The sequence below is a fragment of the Coptis chinensis genome, chromosome 7 (genome assembly GCF_015680905.1).
Source record: "Coptis chinensis isolate HL-2020 chromosome 7, ASM1568090v1, whole genome shotgun sequence".
Taxonomy (NCBI): Eukaryota; Viridiplantae; Streptophyta; class Magnoliopsida; order Ranunculales; family Ranunculaceae; genus Coptis; species Coptis chinensis.
The window spans coordinates 29,786,585-29,805,320 of record NC_141462.1 but is presented as its reverse complement, the minus strand read 5'-3'; the positions used below and the strand labels follow the sequence as shown (position 1 = coordinate 29,805,320).

At 36.3% G+C, this 18,736-nt stretch overlaps 1 protein-coding gene across 1 annotated transcript; it reads right to left on the bottom strand.

Moving 5' to 3' along the window:
- Window positions 1-10,910: 10,910 nt before the first annotated feature.
- LOC147487049 (putative glycosyltransferase At5g03795) lies at window positions 10,911-14,822 on the bottom strand. The gene is made up of 4 exons (XM_086573374.1): window positions 14,088-14,822; window positions 13,018-13,229; window positions 12,523-12,871; window positions 10,911-11,818 (listed from the first exon to the last, which is right to left on the bottom strand). The coding sequence occupies exons 1-4, from the start codon at window positions 14,496-14,498 to the stop codon at window positions 11,150-11,152; spliced, it is 1,641 nt and encodes a 546-aa protein (XP_086429500.1). The 5' UTR covers window positions 14,499-14,822; the 3' UTR covers window positions 10,911-11,149.
- Between the last annotated feature and the right edge of the window lie 3,914 nt (window positions 14,823-18,736).

Here is an 18,736-nt window from a genome sequence, read left to right as displayed (position 1 = left end):
GAGAAAATTGTTGGTACAAGGTATACTTTTGTCAATCACATCTTTGAGAGAGATCGGAAGAATTCCTACAAAGTGGAACCTAGTGGGTGGGAGTACTAGTTTTGAGGATCTGACTATAAAGGACTCAAAAGTCTTGAGGATCTGATTATAAAGGACTCAAAAGTCTTGAGGATCTGACTTTAAAAAGACTCACATTATGTCTTGGGGATCGGCGTAAAAGACCTAAAAATTTGTTTCTTGAACTAATTACGATATTCGCATCAATGGTAATATCCTACCTTTTTCTCATCCATTTCATTTACTTCTTTATATACATTGAGGTCAATGCATGCATAAGTAGGGGAGGGTGTACTTGAGAAATGAATTTGAAAATTAGTTTTCAAAACATAAATATTTTTGTTTCTATATCGGTAGCATGAGAAAAATGAATTTTAATGATGAGTCTGGGATATAGATTCTATACTGCTTAGTGTTGAGTTTGATAGATAGTTAATATTATTGATTTCATTACCGCTTAGACTATTTATTATGCTCGGACATAGTTCTTATTGATAGAATTCTTTATCAAGGCACCACCATAGTACTTGGTCATTTTTGTGTACTTTTGCTAGAATAGAGATTTAAACCCCTAGTAAACTAGAAGTAGAATTTTTAGACTTAGCCCGTGAGACTTGAGCTTTATACCCATTCTTTGGAGAGTTCTTACGAAAAATCCGAGTCTTAGTGACTCAACATCTTTCAGTTCTTTATGTCATTGTAATATAGTCTCATTATTCATTGATTTGGTTAATCACGAAGTGACATCAACTGGGGAGATAGCCATTAGGTCTTGTAGTCTATTCGAAAAAGAGTATCATACTGATAAGTCAAGTAGTGAACCCATTTAGCCTTTATCCCACCTAGTAGGACCATCATGTTAAACCCTTTTGAGCCTTACAATAAGCCATTTTCTTTCATAAAACCCTTTACCCGTCACCCAACTCTAGACAAGGAGTATAACCAAAATCTTTATCAGCCATACCCATATGTTTCTGAGAATACGAGGGGCACAAAGAGGAAGAAAGACCACAAAAGGAAGATTACAAGGAAATATCAGAGAGATACAATGAAGTCCATCATTCTGTTCAAAGTGAAAGAAGCTAGTGGAAAACAAGCATATCCAGTACTAATCAAGGATATACCACTGAGCTTTAACTAAAAAAAAAAAAAAAAAAATGAACAGAATGGATGGAAAAGCTAAGACAAAGGAAGAATTTTCTCTGCAATACAGAATTTGAAGAAATCTTCCAAAGAAAGAAGCAAAACCCTTAGTGTTTTTCGAAACAACCTTAGAATCCTTTTTACCTTTCCTTCATAAACCAATACCCAAGCCAAGTTACAACCCATGACTTATCACTACAGTATGGTACGAAGTCTAGAATAGGTGAGAGGATGCTAAACTGAAGGACTCGACACTTCATATGTGATTGAAATTCTTTCCATGAGACTACTTTTATTCAGAAGTCTGTTTTTCAAGGGGTAGTATGTGGGATGTTCGTATGCATTATTCTTTTTTCCTCATACATGAGGTAAAATAGTAGACCATCATCTGAGAGATTCTTTTCTGAGAGTATGACCGGTGAGGATTGAAAGTCGAGATTATCTACCTATGGTAAACTAGGGATTCCATTTCTTGGATAGGAGAGTATAGTAGATTGACTAAGTACACACATAAGCCTTGATTGAGAATTTTGTCAATTTTTACTATCTCCCATCATAATCTATGAGTCTTTGTAGCAATGTAGTTCGCAATGGATACCCTCTGTTGGAGTAAGCACTAAGTGGGTAAGGAATTTCTCTCTTTGAAAAATATTATCATTCTTGAACATGCTATTGATTGATTTTGTGGGTATATCACCTATAACTCGTCCTTTTTGGGGAACTTAAAGGTTTAAAGCCTTGTTGCATATGGTAAATGCAATCGCGATGCCTGCAAAAGTGAGTTAGGATTTTATTTTTGTTATTAGGAAGTGATTTTGATCACTTATCTATTTTTATCTTATTTGCTAAGAGACTAGCAAAAGGCTAGTTGGGAGTTTTGATAAGTGCTCAAAAAGTGTAATTTAACCCTAGATTATGCCTCTTGTTTAGCCATCTTAGTGGACTAATAGTGTTTGTAAGTTATGTTTTAAGATTCTACAGGTGAGAAAGAGAGTTTTGTAGAATATTAGAGAAAAAGGGGTAAAATGGAGCAATTCGGAGCATTAAGAATCACATGGGAAGCCCGTGGACAATCATGGAAAAGGCCAAGGAATTGAAGCTATTGAAGATGCGACTTGGACCTATTTTAAAGCCTATTTGGAAGCCCAAGGCCCAAAGGTTTCGTTGCTTGGACCAAAGCCCGCAAGAGGATAAAAGGATAGAGCAGAAGAGACAAAATAGGCTTATGCGTCTGGGACGCATAGATCGAGCGTCTAGACGCATTGATTAAGTCTAGGATGCATGAATAGTGCATCCAGACGAATGAATCAACACTGTAACCAATTCCTTCTCAGTTTTGGAGATGAAGTTGGACTCTGGAAGAAGTCTATTTGTATTAGAAAACAAATGACGGTTTGGAATACTTCTAGAGCTCATTGTAACCCCTATAAATAGAGGACCTATGTGCCTCATGTAAATGGCCAATTCACTTATATTATTGTCTCCAGAACTTGAGGGAGAGAGATTAATAATAAAAGATCGGTTTTAACTAGCTGAGTCTTAATAAATTAGTCCTTCTAGTCTTATATTCTTCGACTCTTCTTCTTCTCGTTCTTCGGGTGTTCTTCCTTCTTTATGGAAGGCTAATCTTCTCCTTCAAGGGAGGAGATGAAGCCAGTGCTTAAGGTTTAATGATTCTTCTGGTTCATGGTGTTCTTCAATCAGGTTAGTTCTTTATATTTTTAGTTATTAGTTCCATTGCCCACACCAGGGGATGGAAGTATAGAATAGGGTTTATGTTTTGCAATATTAACATCATGCTAGTGTTCTTTACTTTTTTTCTAGTAGTATAATTCTTTAGAGTTAGGGAAGTATTCTTTGTGTTGCCTTAGAAGGGGTAGCTCAGGAAGTAGCTGCCTAGGGGAAGTATTCTTTGTGTTTGCCTTAAGTGGTGATTCATTGAATGACAGCCCTATTAGGAAGTACTCCTTGATGTTGCTCTTGGTAATACATTGAATGGCTGCCCGAGCTTACATAAAAGGAAAGAATATATTAATAGCATAAACATAGGAACAACCTTAAGTAGAGTTAATTGTTAACGATGTTTCATCCAAGAGGGCATCGGCACTTGCTCGATTGCCTAATTGTAGTCTACTTGTAAGAACAACCATGAAGCAGAAGGTCATAGATTAAAAGTATTGATGGATTCTAATATCTTGAATTCCCTCTCTTATAAATTCCCAATAGTTTAGTTAATTTAGTTTAGTTTAGCATTAGAATCTAAATCTCTATAATCATAGTTTTTAATCCTTTGAACCCCCTTCCAGTCCTGTCCTTCACATAACATACACTTAAAAGTGGAATGATACCCTGCTCATCCTTTACTTATTGAGGGATAATTAGGTTTTGATACGCTTCTATTTATTCAACGACCATCATCTATCTATATCATCCATACACCATCTACACACAAAAAGGAGCGAGTGTCAGCCATTTCTTTTAATTATGTATATTTTGGGTGGATTAACAGAATTTGTAATGGAGAAGCTCATGAGTTAGCAAAATGGGCTAGTAGATCCACTGACAGGGACGAGCTACCTAGATGTTGTTTGGACTTCAACTGTATTCCAGTTACTCTTTAAGTTAATATAATGTGGCTTTATCAAAAAAAAAGAGAAAGAATGTCAAGTGTTTTAGCCTTCAAAAACTGTGACTCCACCTTTTGCACGTTTGTATTAGACACGTGGGTTAGGAGAGAGAACAGTTAAAGTTGCGAAGGGTTAAAAGTAGAAAGAGACAAAATTTGTTAAAAAGCATAAAAAGACAAAAAGCCTGTAGGTATTCTCTCTTTTTTTTTTATCCCACGTCTCTCTCTCTCTCCTCTTGTACTTTTGTTTCTCAAAACAAAAAACCACGTGTCACAAAATTAAGAAAAGAAAACGGACAGAACTGAATACAGCTTATTCAGCTAACTCACCCAAGCCTCTTATAAGTAGTAGAGATGGGATGGTTATACACAGTGGCGGAGCCAGGAATTGTCTCTAGGGGGGCCTAGTGATTAATACAGTGTGGAACCTAAACAAGTATTTGTTTTTTTTTTAACACTGTGGAACAATATACACTGAGAAGGCATGGTAAGCAAAATAGCTATGCATCTGAGAAGGCAAAATCCTTAGTATTGACAAACAAAGTAGCACTGTTGGCATAAACAAGTACTACTACTTTTTTTTGTCACATGTTCAAGGGGGCCTACGCCCTACCTGGCCTCCACATAGCTTTGTTACTGGTTATACAGATAGATCACATGCCTAGCCTTTAGCCTTCAAAAACGTATATATTCGAAGTTTACAACTAGCATGGTGTTTTAGCACCTACTTTACAGTACTTAGACTCTATTCGAATTCTTACACTAGGTGATATGGAATAGAGTGGTGAACACCCTTGGTTTGGTCTCCAAGAAGGGGCGCATGCCCTATGAGATATTTTATGACGAGTTTATTCATAAGTGGACTTTAGGAGTCTTTTAGTCATTGTTTGTTTAAGTGTTTGGATGCCTATTTAAAGCTATGTTAGGGTTTGTAAAAGACACTTCTTGTATATTCAATTTATTAATACTTATATTTTTATCGATTCTCGGTTAGAGATTGATTATTCAAATTGTTTGAGAGCTAACGTTGTATTTCTCCTACATCAGTTGGTATCAGAATCATCTATGGATTGGATATGTATGATAAAGAGCGCATGGCCGAACTTTCTAGGCATGTAGCATCGCTAACCCGCCAGGTCGCCGGCTGTACTCGGTGGTTTGACCAATCTTATGAGCGTCAGACACCAACAGTGAAAGATGCATTAAAGGTAAAAAGTTCTAAAACTTCAAACCTTGTTGATGCGGTTGAAAAAATTCAATTTTTATTTTTGACGTTGAAGAAAAATTGAATTTTGTTGATTGGGATTTACACCCTTTATTTGATGAGTCTGTTGAAGAGGGAATGTATACATTATCAAGTTGGCGAAACACAGGATTTTATCGACTAGGATTTACCACCGGTTGATGATGCTTATCCTGACAATGAAGGATTATATGTTTTGTGTTTTGTGGATCCAAGTTTGTCTAACTTGGAGGAAAAATCTGGTTGTGTTGGTTTGGTGCGTTTGTTTGAAGGTTTCACAGATCCGTTCCTTGACGACTTTGCAGATTTCTTAATGGAGAAGAATCATTGCTTTCTTTTCAAACGATATTTATCTGTGCACATTGTGACCACGAGTTCTTTTCGTCAAGTTATGCAAGTTAGTCAATATTGTGGCAACGTTCAAGGACGACTTCAGTTTGTTTTTTTGTTCATCTTGTGTCTTTGCGCCAGTAACATTTAAGAACGAATGTCCTCCAAGACAGGGAGAATGATAGGGAATAAAAGGGCGCACGCCCTTGGTTTATAATTTAGTCAGGTATTTTGTTTCCGAAAGAATCAGTTGTTTCTAGTTAAGGGGAGTGATCAGTCCCCAAATATACATTTTTATCCTCTTATAATGCTTCAATTTAGTCAAATTATATGATCAATAATGTAGAAAACTCATGTTCTTATTGCTTTTTCAGGATACAAGCCTATTCTGGACCAAATAGCTTAAAAGACATATTCTAGAGCCAAAAAGAGCCTAAAAGGGACATTATGGAACAACTGATAAAAAGTGCCAAAAAGTTAATGGTCAAAGTCAAAGTCAACTCAATGGTCCAAAAACTCAGGAAACACTCCAAGGCTTTAAGGACCAAGGACTCAACCCTTTGCAAGACAATAGCTTAACACAAAAGCATCAAAAGACCAAAGGCTAAAATTCCCAAAGACATGGGCTTGGGCCCAAAAGGTTTGATCATATCCACTCAAAGAAGGCACAAGAAGGTTCTAGATTAGGTTGCTTGATGGATAAGATATGATGATGGCAAACTTGTACATCTATACACATATATAAGTGTAGAGATGCCCACAAAATAAGGGAGCTAGTTAACTAATAGCTAAACTCTAGTAGGAGTAGGAGATAATAATTAGTTAATTAATTTTTTTTTTTTTTTTATTATCATTGTTTTCCATTTTTATTGTTTTAAAGTTTCAAGCTTTGTTAAATCAAGTTGGTTTTCTTCCATTCAAACTGTTTAATTTTGTTTCTTATCAAAATAGTTCTTCAAAACATATTCCTATTCATTCATTCAATGCATCAAAGTTGGTTATACTCATTTGAATCAATCAAACGAGTATAATTTGCTAACCAAACTACCTTTTCATATCTAGATAGATCTTCATGTTTTACACATAAAACAACTTTAGTATTCATGTTTTAATCCTCTCAAACCCTCAATAACTAATTGTCTACATCTTCATACACCAAAACCATACAAAGAACAAATGAAAAGTTACGAAAAAGTTTGGTTTTTCTCTATCACACTTCTACTCTTCAAAGATCTAAAATGAATAACTTCAAAACCCAATTACAAACCACTTACTACACATCAGGGAGCACGCCCTTGGTTTGGTCTATCGGAAGGGGCGCGTGCCCTTGGACCATAATTTAGTTAGGTCTTTTGTTTTCCATCAGAATCGGTCGGTGGACTTTAGGGTCACCGCAGTCTTATTTGAATTGTTTATGTTTTTGGACGCCTATTTGAGGTCTCATGAGGGTTTGTAAAAGACACACTTCTTGTTTATTCAATTTATTTGATAGACTCTTGGTTAAAGATTGTCTTCTATCGTTTCTCAATTAGAGATTGATTATTCAAATTGTTTGAGGGCTAACGCTGCATCTCTCCTACATCAATTGGTATCAGAATCAACTACGGACTGGATATGTATGATAAATAGCGTATGGCCGAACTTTCTAGGTAGGTAGCATCGCTAACCCGTCAGGTCGCCGCCTTTACTCGGCAGCTTGACCAATCTTATGAACATCAGACACCTGCAATGGAAGACGCATTGAAGGTAAAAAGTTCTACACCTTCGAACTTTGTTGATATGGTTGAAAAAAATTCAATTTTTATTTTTGAAGTTGAGAAAATATTGAATTTTGTTGATTGGGATTTAACCTCTGTGTTTGATACAGAATCTGTTGATGAGAGGATGTATTATCCAGTTGGTGATAAAAATGAGTTTATTGATTGGGATTTCCCACTAGTTTATGATGTTTATCCTGACAATGAAAAATTGTCTATTTTTTTATTTTGTGGATCCAAGTTTGTCAAAGTTGGAGGAAAGATCTAGTTGTATTAGTTTTGTGCGTGTGTTTGAAGGTTTCGAAGATCCGTTTCTCATAAATTTTGAAGATTATTCATGGAGAAGTATCATTGCTTTCTTTTAAAGAGACATTTACGTACATGTGCACTTTGTGAAAAAGAGTTACTTTTGTCAAACTATGTAAGTTAATCAATATCGTGGAAGAGTTCGAGGATGACTTTAATTAGTCTATTATGTTGTTCCTCTTCTGTCTTTGTGCCAATCACATTTGAGGACGAATGTCCTCCAAGAAGGGGATCGGAGAATGATAGGGAATAGAGGGGCGCACGCCCTTGGTTTGGTCTCCAAGAAGGGGCGCACGCCCTATGAGCTATTTTATGACGAGTTTATTATTTCTGTAGGGTTTTTAATCGGTGGACTTTAGGGGTCTTTTAGTCATTATTTGTTTAAGTATTTGGACGCCTATTTAAAGCTATGTTAGGGTTTGTAAAAGACGCTTCTTATTTATTTAATTTATTTGATCGACTCTTGGTTAAAGATCTTGATTATTCATATTGTTTGAGAGCTAACGCTGCGTTTCTCTTAGATCACTAGGCCATATTCGTTTTTCATGTCTGGGAATTGAGACTAGAACTTGCTGGATCAATGTTTTCTGTTAGCGCTATATAGCAATATAGTTTTGGGAAAAAGAAAACCATAAAATCCATAGTTTCCTTGAACGTAATATGTCCCCATGCAATAATTGGGTGTATCTTAATGATAATCCCCTGTTTGCATTCTATTTCCTTATTGCACTCTCCCAATATCGATATTGTAACTACTTAATAGTTTTTCTATAGCTGACAAATTTTACAAAAATAGACACCATGAGTTCTAAATTTGTAAAAAAAAATATGCAAAAGTTTCTAAGAAAACCTTCTTTTTCGTTAGGAACATAAATTTGATCCAAGACATTCCACAATAGGTTCACAACAACCTATCAAAAATGAATGAGAAACAAGTCAAACAACTCAAATTGAATTTTCATGAGAATATCCATTAAATATTTTAAATTCATCCTGTTCTGAAATGTTGGTTTGAATACTATATATTCAGGCAAGGGACATCCCATTTGTCCATCTAAAGTTATTCAGAGTTTGCAGAACTATAGGAGATCACATACTGTTTGTGAAAGTTAAGAAGAGATGGAACGAAAGGGTGTAAGAGCACTTGTTTTGATGTTTATGGTGCTAAGTATTGCTATGCAACAAACTTATGCTGCCTCCACAAACTCCTTCGCGAAATGCTATCAGCCATGCTTCATGAAGTGCAACTATCCTTACCCAAGTCCAATTGGATGTAGCGTGAAATGTTTGGCAAAGTGCATGTTTCCTTCTACTTTAAATAATATGCATTACTATTGCAGCTTGGGATGTGCATCTTCCAAGTGCACAACTATTAGCACTCAAGAATATTCTGGTAACACATTCTCATGTAGTACTTTTTTTTTTTTTTTTTTTGAATTACACATAAAACCCAAAATAATAGACTAATCATAGTTATTTTCGGTGGTTGGCAGGTGAAGAGGCTGTGGAAGCTTGTGTTAATTCATGCTCTTATACGTGCAATAAGCATCAGTAATGAATCAGTCCTCACCGTACCGCAGTGTGTGCTCTAGTGCATAAAATTTTCTTTCATCCCATTAGCTTGTTTATATTTATTTTATTTTATTTTATTTTGTAAGCGCATGATAATAAAATGAGCCCAAAATGAGCAAATTCGTACTCAAATGCACTAATTCTTGTGCGAAAAATTCATGTATTAGCTGGTTTAATTTCTTATTATATTCTCTCAAAATAAATTTTTAATGGAAGCACAACTACACCGGGCAACAAGGCTAGAACTCACAATGTGAATCATGGGAGGTATTCATGATAATTGATTCACCATCCAAATAGACTCTTTTTTTTTTTCTCTCGATAATATCCAAATAGACTCTGCTGGGCCTAGGTTATATCACTTACTGGAAGGCACCTCGTGATAGATTGACCAAATTATGAAGTATAAGCTGTATAGCTGATAACCGAGTCTATATCAGAAAAATGTTCAAGTAACCTTTTTTTCTTTGCCAAAAGTTCAAGTATTCAAGTTTATCACTCTCAAAATAATGCCACTGAATTGGGACCTCCAGAGTGCGTTCGTGCTTGATTTCAGTTAGAACACTGACTTCCTACACGATAGTTTCGTATACTTTAAATTTGTTTGTTTCCAAAATACTATTGCAGTATTAAATCTCTCCTTTGTTACATACTTACATCATGAATTCTGATACTTGAGTTGGGGGTTGGTGAAACATAAATCAATAATAAGGACAACCGCTCTAGCTTTCATCCTGATCAGAACAACGCTTCACTATTTGATAACTGTTCGTATGTAATAGATCGACACTGATTTACACATAATAACCTCATCAATTTTACGCATTATACAAAAACTTATGATAAAAAAACCCAACAAAATCGAAATATAAAGTCAATACGAGGATTATGCAAAAGTGAGATATCGTCAGATATAGGAAAGGAAAATCATACTCCAAATGGGATATAATTAAATGCAAAATATTTTGGCTTGCTCGACCTACTATATACATAAAAAACGATTAATTAATTTGACTCGAGTTGGGCCTTGCTAGGATTACAGGCCCATTATATGACGAACTTTTCTGAACACCCCTAAGACCCCAAGTCCCTAACCATCGAACAAGCTATTTTTTGTGGGATGCAAGTAGCAGTGTTCTAAAAAACGTTATGCGGTAATCGGGCGGTAGGAGAGCGCCTAGGCCTTCTAGGCAATGCCTAGACGGACTAAGCACTAGGCGGTTGTTTTTTTCCTAATATATATAGTAATACACACTTATACTATAAGAAAATTAAGAAAATCATTTACCATAATTCAAAAAATAAACACAAACAAAGATACTTATTACAAAAATGCGTAATAGTTGAATAATATTGACTTCATATAAAAACATACTCTTTGTTATAGTGACATATAATTTGCATTAGATTTTAGTTTTTAAACTCATTCCAATCTTAGGCCTTTAATTTTCGACATTTAATCATTCAAAAAAATAAAAATAAAAATAAAAAATTGACTGTACTGCCTAGTCGGTCCATCGATTTAAAAACGACTTGGGTCTATGTGAATGACTTGGGTCTAGGTGAATCGGTTGGGCACTGCGATTTTTAGAACAGTGGGTAAGAGGCTGTGGAAGGTTGTGTTAATCTACGTACTGTTTTTTGTGTGCAAACTGATCATTTTAGTGTTTTTAGTAAATTATAATGTGCGAGGTTGCTAAAAGGTTGACAAATCTTCTAGCAGGTGAGAATTTCTACCTTTCGATAAATATCAATTTTCAAGGAATCAACATATACACACTGAAAACAAAATTGAATAATATGATGATGAATACATGCATCTCAAAACCTAGCTTGTCAAGTACACCAAATTAAATTACCTTCAGAACACACCAGCTGCCGGGAAATACATACATGACCAAAACCTTTATTTTGTTATATTATGTACATACAGTGATACAGAGTTGGACCCCGACTTGATTTCTTTTCCTGTTATTGGCTTTACAGCATCAACTATCAACGTACAATATGGAGCATTAACAATTACACTTTTGCAAGTTTATACACATCTGTCAGAATTGAAGTGATGGCTGATGATTGACTTACTGTCACAAAATAACAAATAACAAAGAACATCTAAGCCAGTTCATGTATGCGAACATTCAACCGTCTTAGCCAGATAGAATGAAGGATCATGTAGAATACGTCGAACCTTTTTGGAGGAGAATTTACTTCAAAATGCTTCCTTATTTGACGTAACCTTCTTTGCATCCTAATGTACTGATTCTGTGATATACTCGTCAATATACCTTTTAGCTCTGGAATCCTGCTCACTGGAACTTCGACGGAGAATGATTTCCAGTTAAGGACATCACTAAATGGAGGTACATAATTGTCAGATATCAACACCGGGATACAACCTGCATATATTGCTTCCACTATCCTCGGGCTTGCAACTTCATACCCACTGGGACATATGCAGAACTTGCTCTTCTTCATCATGTCTTGGTATATCATCTTACCCGGAAGTTTTTCGTAAACTTGAATCTCGCTGTCTTTGTTCTTCCAGTGCTCGAAAAGAATAGGGCGTATTGGACCATGCAATCCACCAGCAAAAAATGCGAGGATTGGACGATGAGATGGAGATGGGCCACCAATCCAACCCTTGATATCACCGGTTTTGAGATTGATCTCTGGGAAGGATACATCTTTGGAAGGTTGGAACCCTTCCGACATGTTAGCATTGCATAGAGCCCGGATAGAGTTTTTGTACATGTAAGGAATGTAGGTAGATGTAACAGGCCCCTGCAGCAGCAAAAATTACATACATAATGTGAAATGATGACATACTAAACTAACTGGCTCAGCCTAACTATAGGTCTGGTTTGGTTTAGCCGTTTAGGACTGAGAAGTTGGATGTAGACAATCTTTGAAGGTTAGGCATACATCATGTGACACAACATACCATTTAATAACCTGGTTATAAGCTAAGTAAATAAAATTGTGACACAACATTTTGCCAAATGATGTGAATCACTATGATCCCAACCAATTCTTGCCAACAGTAAGTATGTGCCTCATCTCTTTCCTTCTGAACCTTTATTCAATTATCATTTAAGTAAATTATTTGAATAACGAATATGAGCGCATCAACAAGAAGCTAATGCAGTCCAACATATCTTAATCAGTAATTTGTAATAACCCTTGGACCGCTTTAGTTGAAGGTTGAGTACTGTGAACACTAAGGTAAGATGATCGGTTTATGAATTTCAGGACACAACTGAGGATGCGTTGATGAGCTTTGGGTACACAAGTAATATTGGCGGTTCAGGGTCTAACTTAACTCACCAAGGCCACCCAATACAAGTTGCAGACACAGTGAATTATTAGCTAGGCTAGACTAGATCTTCAGCACAAAGATTTCCTAGCTAAGTGACAATCATTCTAATTACAATGACAGCTTTATCGCAAAGGGATATAAGAACACAAAAGCTAGATATATGACTTACCCAATCATGGCAAGAAAGTATGAAATGATCAGCTCCAAGGCTTCTGTTCCAATAGGGGTATTTTGTCGCAACAACATTGACGTAGTCAGTGACAGTCTGCTTAATGGGGCTTATATCGTGTGAGTTCTTAACATAGACATAATGAACCATCATAGTGACACTGAAGGGAAGGAAATACACATGCGCTTTATCAGGATCACGGGTTCGAAACTGTGGTTCAACTTCCATTAGGTGAATAAAGTTTCCTTCAGAGGAATAAATGCTCTTGCAAGGACCATTATGGAATAGTGGTGGTTCTCCTTCTTCATAGACAAAGACCTTAAACTGTTTTTCCATTTCCAAATAACTCCTGCATTAACTCATTGCTTTACTCGATCACATACTGATACTGAATAGGTTATAGCTAGGTATCACCGTATCACGAAACTGCAAATCCAAAATTACGGACAAAGGATCCAAAATAATTAAAGGAGTACTAGAACCAAAAATGCATACCTTTGAAAGGAACGTGCATTACAGTACATGGGACCCTGAGGAATGTAATCAGGATCAACGATTTGAGTTCCGTTCTTAGAAACTTGTGTAATTGCAGCCCGAGCTCTAGAAAGGCCAGCTTCAAGCTTATCTAATTTTGTATAATTTCTTACATCTCTTGTTGTATTAATAGTTATATCTGATGCATTAGTGGGACCTTGCAATCCCTCTTCCTGCACATACAACTCATTACTGAATTTCACAATCTCCGGAGATTCACATTACGCAAGAAAATTTAATACATATATGAAACTTAATAATACAACTGATGTCAAGTCCAACCATTGAGGAAAAAAAATGAAAACAAACAAATAAATCTTAAGCATGGGCACTTCACTTTAATATGGAATAATAAATCGTACTCCAAAGTCCAAACTCCATTGACTGCACTTTTCATATATGTATAGGTAATATAGCTAAGAGGCTTAGAATTCTAGGTTTACCAAGAAATGGCCAAACATTAGTCTTGGTATAGACGTATAGTGTAGTTGCATTGACTATTAACAAGCTGGTCATGGGAGTCGTGGTGCATTAAAAAAAAACCAACAAAAAGAAACGAAAAAGAAAATAGTCTTCCTACGTAGTGGACACTTCACTTTAATATGGAATAAAAATAGTGCTCCAAAGTCCAAAGTCCAAACATTAGTCTTGCTAAGAAATGGCCAAACATCATTAGTCTTGCTAAGAAATGGCCAAACATTACTCTTGCTAAGTAGTGGGCCTGAATAAAATTTTCGTTCTATACAGTACACAACACCTCTTCAACATCTCTTAAATAAATACAAATTCATGCATTATACCCTGCAATGCCACAAAAAATAAGCTAAAAATAGATACAGACAACCATTTTCAACAAATGATATGGTTGTAAGTAGTAACGTACTAGTGTACCACTCGCAATTAACCCGGCCAAGTCCTTGGAAGAGGTCCAATTACAAGGGACATTTGAGCTTGCCACTAAACAACCAAGTGTAACGATAAAAATAAAACTAAAATTGAAGAGATCGAGCTGAGACAGAGATTAAACTTACTGGTTGATGGATTCCAACAATTTCTTGAGCAATTAATGTTGGTGAAGAAGACTGATTTAAAGTAGAAACATCAAAGATAACTTCTTCTTGTACCTTAGGAGTACCAACCACCTCTGTATGCAAACCTACATACTTCTGACTTTCTTCAGTAGATGAACTACTCTTATTATTGGTAGTACTCTGAAAAATACTACTTCTACTAACATCAGAAGAAGAAGAAGAAAGAGGAACTCCACTTCTACATAACCATGAAGAATAATAATCTAGAGAAGCCCAAGACGAAGTTTTTGGTCCAGCTATACAAACAAACCCAGATACAACAATTAAAGGGATCAAAACCCAATGAAAAACATATGATGAACAACAAGAAAAGGATGAAACAAAAGAAGACTCTTGATTAGAATTCTTCATATCCCTCTTTCACAAGGCACTGATGTTAAACACTTTCTTTACTCTTTAAGCTGTAAAGAGAGATTGGGAAGATTGTTTTCTTTCTCTCTCTATGAGCTGTGTTGATGAAAATTTTGAACAAGTGTTGAGAATCTAGTAGACTTATATATGAGCTTCCCATGCAAAAACATCAAATTCCAACAGTGTCCCTGTAACGCGCTCACAGAAAGAGTGAAAGAACAAGGTCTTGCTTGTCACATGCGCTTTGTAAGAAGAGGTCTCTTGTAAGAAAATCAAAGTTGATGAGCTTTAAATTCTTCTCTGTCTTTGTCTTTCCTGGCGTTGTAAAGCAGTTTGGTTTTTTTTTTTTATGTTGTAATATCGAGCGGCTGTGGAGAAAACAGTTGTGGGAGATCCTACGGTAAACAATCAGTTTCTTATAAGAGTCTTACTGTTTTTTTTGAAAAGTTTGCTCGGGTTAAAGCAGACCCACACCTGTTTATTGCACAAAGAGAAACATTACATACCCTCCCTAAGAGTATGATCATTAGAGAGAGGTACACATAACATAAGGCATCAAGCCTAAAACACTTGGGATATCTCCCAACACGTACATTCCCGAAGGAACAAAAACCGACAAGAAAACCACAATCAGCAACCCAATCAACCATAACCTGAGGGACCGTCTGCCTTCAATCCACAAGCCCCAAACAAAGATAGAGAGCAAATACCACTAAGGCGACCTATTGATAATCCACGACGGTATTGCGCCCATTCGACCTAGATCATTAAAGGGAGCATACAAAGACTACAGCAGGCATGAAGCCCTCACAAAAATGAGATTAATCATTACACATACCACAAGCAAGTATTCATAGAAATCGTCTCATTTGATCTCCTACTTTCTAGCCTCCAATTGCTTTACTATTTTAGGATGATCTTTCCTAAGATGAAGTTGCACTTTCTCATAGTCACAGAAAAAACACCCGCAAGCACAACACACGTATGTGAGTCCCAAGGTGTCATCCCAAAACTCTTTCGTATAATCCTCAAGATATCTCTTTTTGGTTTTGGTTAGTGACTTTACCTTCTTCATCATTGCGAGAGTAGGCTCAATTTCTCTAGAAGAACGCTCTTGGATTCTTTTGCTTCTTTTTGGTTTTACAGTGGACCAATCCTCTGAAGACGTTTCATGCCTCGACCTGCTTTTAGGCAAGTGGTCATTAAATAATTCTTCCTCATAATCTGATACGTCGTCTATATCATCTACCTCCCCATTTTCAGCAACTAACCCTTCATACATATTTCTTTCTCGGCTATTGGGTAGTTGGGGAAAAGGAGTAATCCTATCTTGGTGACTCTGGATAGGTGTAACCATAATGCTCTCCTCGAGATCTCTTTGGTCCCCAATAACACCACCTTGCACCTGTGTAATATCGGTTTCTGAATGTGTACATACCACTACACCTGGTGAGATCAAATGAAAGTTACTCGCAATTGCACCCTGCAATTGGGGAGCAAAATTCACCCTTATGTTTGATTGTGCTCCACTCAATCTAATTGGTTCATTGTCCTTTGGAGTTTGAGGTTGAGGAGCAGACCCTAAACTCACTATAAGCAACCCCTGAGAGATTGGATGAGGTTTGAACATAACTAGTGTGAATCACCATAGCAGTTGAAACTGCTTCTTCCTCACTCACTAGATTTGTCTCTGTATCCACACCACCATGAGTACCTTCATCAAAGTTTCTTTCTTGCCTATGAACCCCTACTGGGCTTAAATTTAACTCCGTCGCCACAGCTGCGGGAGAAACTGTTGGGATTACTCTAATCCTACATCTTTAACATGCTACTCTATCATTTATCAAAAAAGAAATTAAAAGAAAAATACCTTCAAAGCTACCGGAATTGGAGATTGACAGTAAATAGAAACTTTCTAAAGTTGAATCCAAATCACTTAGTCTTCAGCCTTCTAATAGTATTCAACACACAACACACCACAAAACAATGTTGCTTTACTCCTACTTTTAGTTGTACTTTTCCTAGAAAGACTAATGGTCCCTTTCTCCAAAATGTCATTCTCTTATATAGAAAAACTTTGAGAATACGTAAGTGTGTGTGTAGTGGATCCACTTAGGATTCCAAGTCTCTTATCTTAAGAGGACAAGTCCCTGTTATACAAGTACTTGTACTTGATATATTAAAACACTTTTAATATATATCTCTTTAATATGGAAAGTGCCCATTAACAAATCCATATTTACAATAAGGCCCTTGGAACTTTCAAGAAAGTCCTTTCCTACCATTAAGTATATCTAAGTCCCTCCACCTTACTTGTATTCACAATTAGACCATTGGGAATTTGTTCTTCACTGTCACACCTATGTCTAATGGACCCAATTTGACATTTAACATTAATTGAGCATTAAGAAACTATTTCTTATACCGGCCTGGTTTGAGCTCAATTAGTTATGTCACAATTTCCTAATACATAACTCCGTAGAGTGGTAGATCCTTTATTAGAATTCGTGATTCAAGACGTCCTACATTCATTACCCAAAACGTCAAGTCTAGTATATGAATAGGCATTACTTTTAAACGTCTCAAAGTAATAAATTTGAGACACAATGAATTTTCACAATTCTTCAAGTCTAGGGATTAATTGGTAGAGTGAGATTTGCACACTAACCTTAACAGCGAATTTATAGTGTGTTCTCACTTTGATCCCCTCGATTAATGGAGTCATGTGACTACACCAATATACAAACTTAGAGTCATACTCAAATGATTGAGATATCATCATCTTATCATATAGCAGTTATGTATATTCTGAGTCTTATAAGTGAAGCGTCCGACTTCACCCCTAATCATGAGTATATTCTAGGTAAATAGATACAATCAAATCTCCCGCACATGACTCTTCATATGCTTGATTGTTCTAATTCTATTACCTATGGAACTTATGGTTTCATCATATGATATTAGTTCACCCATATGCATAATAATAAGATTCGTGTATTTAATTAAACATCATCATGTATAATCAATAAATGTTCATTGGCTTTGTAAAGGCTAAATATCCCAACAATCTCCCACTGGCCTTCAAAGCCATTTAGCAACTACTCTAAGACCCATATTATCCATGTGACTCTCAAAATGATTGATAGGCAAAGATTTAGTAAAAGGGTCTGCAAGATTCTCAGCTGTAGGAATCTTTGTAACTGCAATATCACCACGCTACACAATGTCACGTGTCAAATGATACTTACGTTTCACATGTTTTGACCTCTTATGATACCTAGGCTCTTTGGACTAAGCTACTGCACCACTATTGTCACAAAATAATGTTATAGGAATCTGTGTTTGAGGTACTACTCCTAATTCCATCAAAAACTTCTTGCACCAGACTACCTCTTTTGTTGCTTCACTAGCAACAACATACTCTGCCTCTATAGTCGAACCTGCAATACATTGTTGTTTTACACTTCTCCAACTAACTGCTCCTCCACCAAGTGTAAACACATATCCAGATGTAGACTTTCTGGAGTCCTTATCTGACTGAAAATCTGAGTCGGTATAGCCAATAGGCACAAGGTCTGCATTACCATATACCAACATATACTCTTTGGTCTAAGATATTTTAGGATATGCTTGACCGCAGTCCAGTGGTCTGGACTTGGATCACTCTGGTATCTATTGACCATCCCAACTGCAAAGCAAATGTCTGGTCTAATACACAACATGGAGTACATCAAACTTCCTACTGCCGAAGCATAAGGACATGCATGCATTTTCTTCTTTTCCTCAGGTGTTTTAGGACACTGATCCTTGGAAAGAGAAATTCCATGTCTAAAAGGCATTAAGCCTTTCTTGGAATCTTGCATAGCAAACTTGACCAATAATTTATCAACATAAGCCGATTGGGACAATCCTAACATCCTATTCTTGCGATCTCGCAAAAGCTTGATCCCTAGGATGTAGCTTGCATCACCTAAATATTTCATTTCAAAGTGATTAGATAACCAGATTTTCACCGTAGACAATTTTCCTACATCATTCTCAATGAGTAGTATATCATCTACAAATAAGACCAAAAACATAATAGTTTTACCCTCAACCTTCTTGTAAACACAAGGTTCTTCCTCACATTGATCAAAACCAAATGATTTGATTGCTTGATCAAAGCATACATTCCAACTCTTTGAAGCTTGTTTAAGTCCATAAATGAACTTTTTTATCTTGCATACTCTATGCTCTTG

Bases quoted from the DNA above. Each gene is read 5' to 3' on its own strand.
- LOC147487049 (XM_086573374.1), bottom strand. From the start codon at position 14,498: ATGAAGAATTCTAATCAAGAGTCTTCTTTTGTTTCATCCTTTTCTTGT. The intron at 12,872-13,017 runs GTATGCATTTTT...GAGTTAATGCAG, and splicing joins AATGCACGTTCCTTTCAAAG to GAGTTATTTGGAAATGGAAA. The intron at 11,819-12,522 runs GTAAGTCATATA...TTGCTGCTGCAG, and splicing joins TACTTTCTTGCCATGATTGG to GGGCCTGTTACATCTACCTA.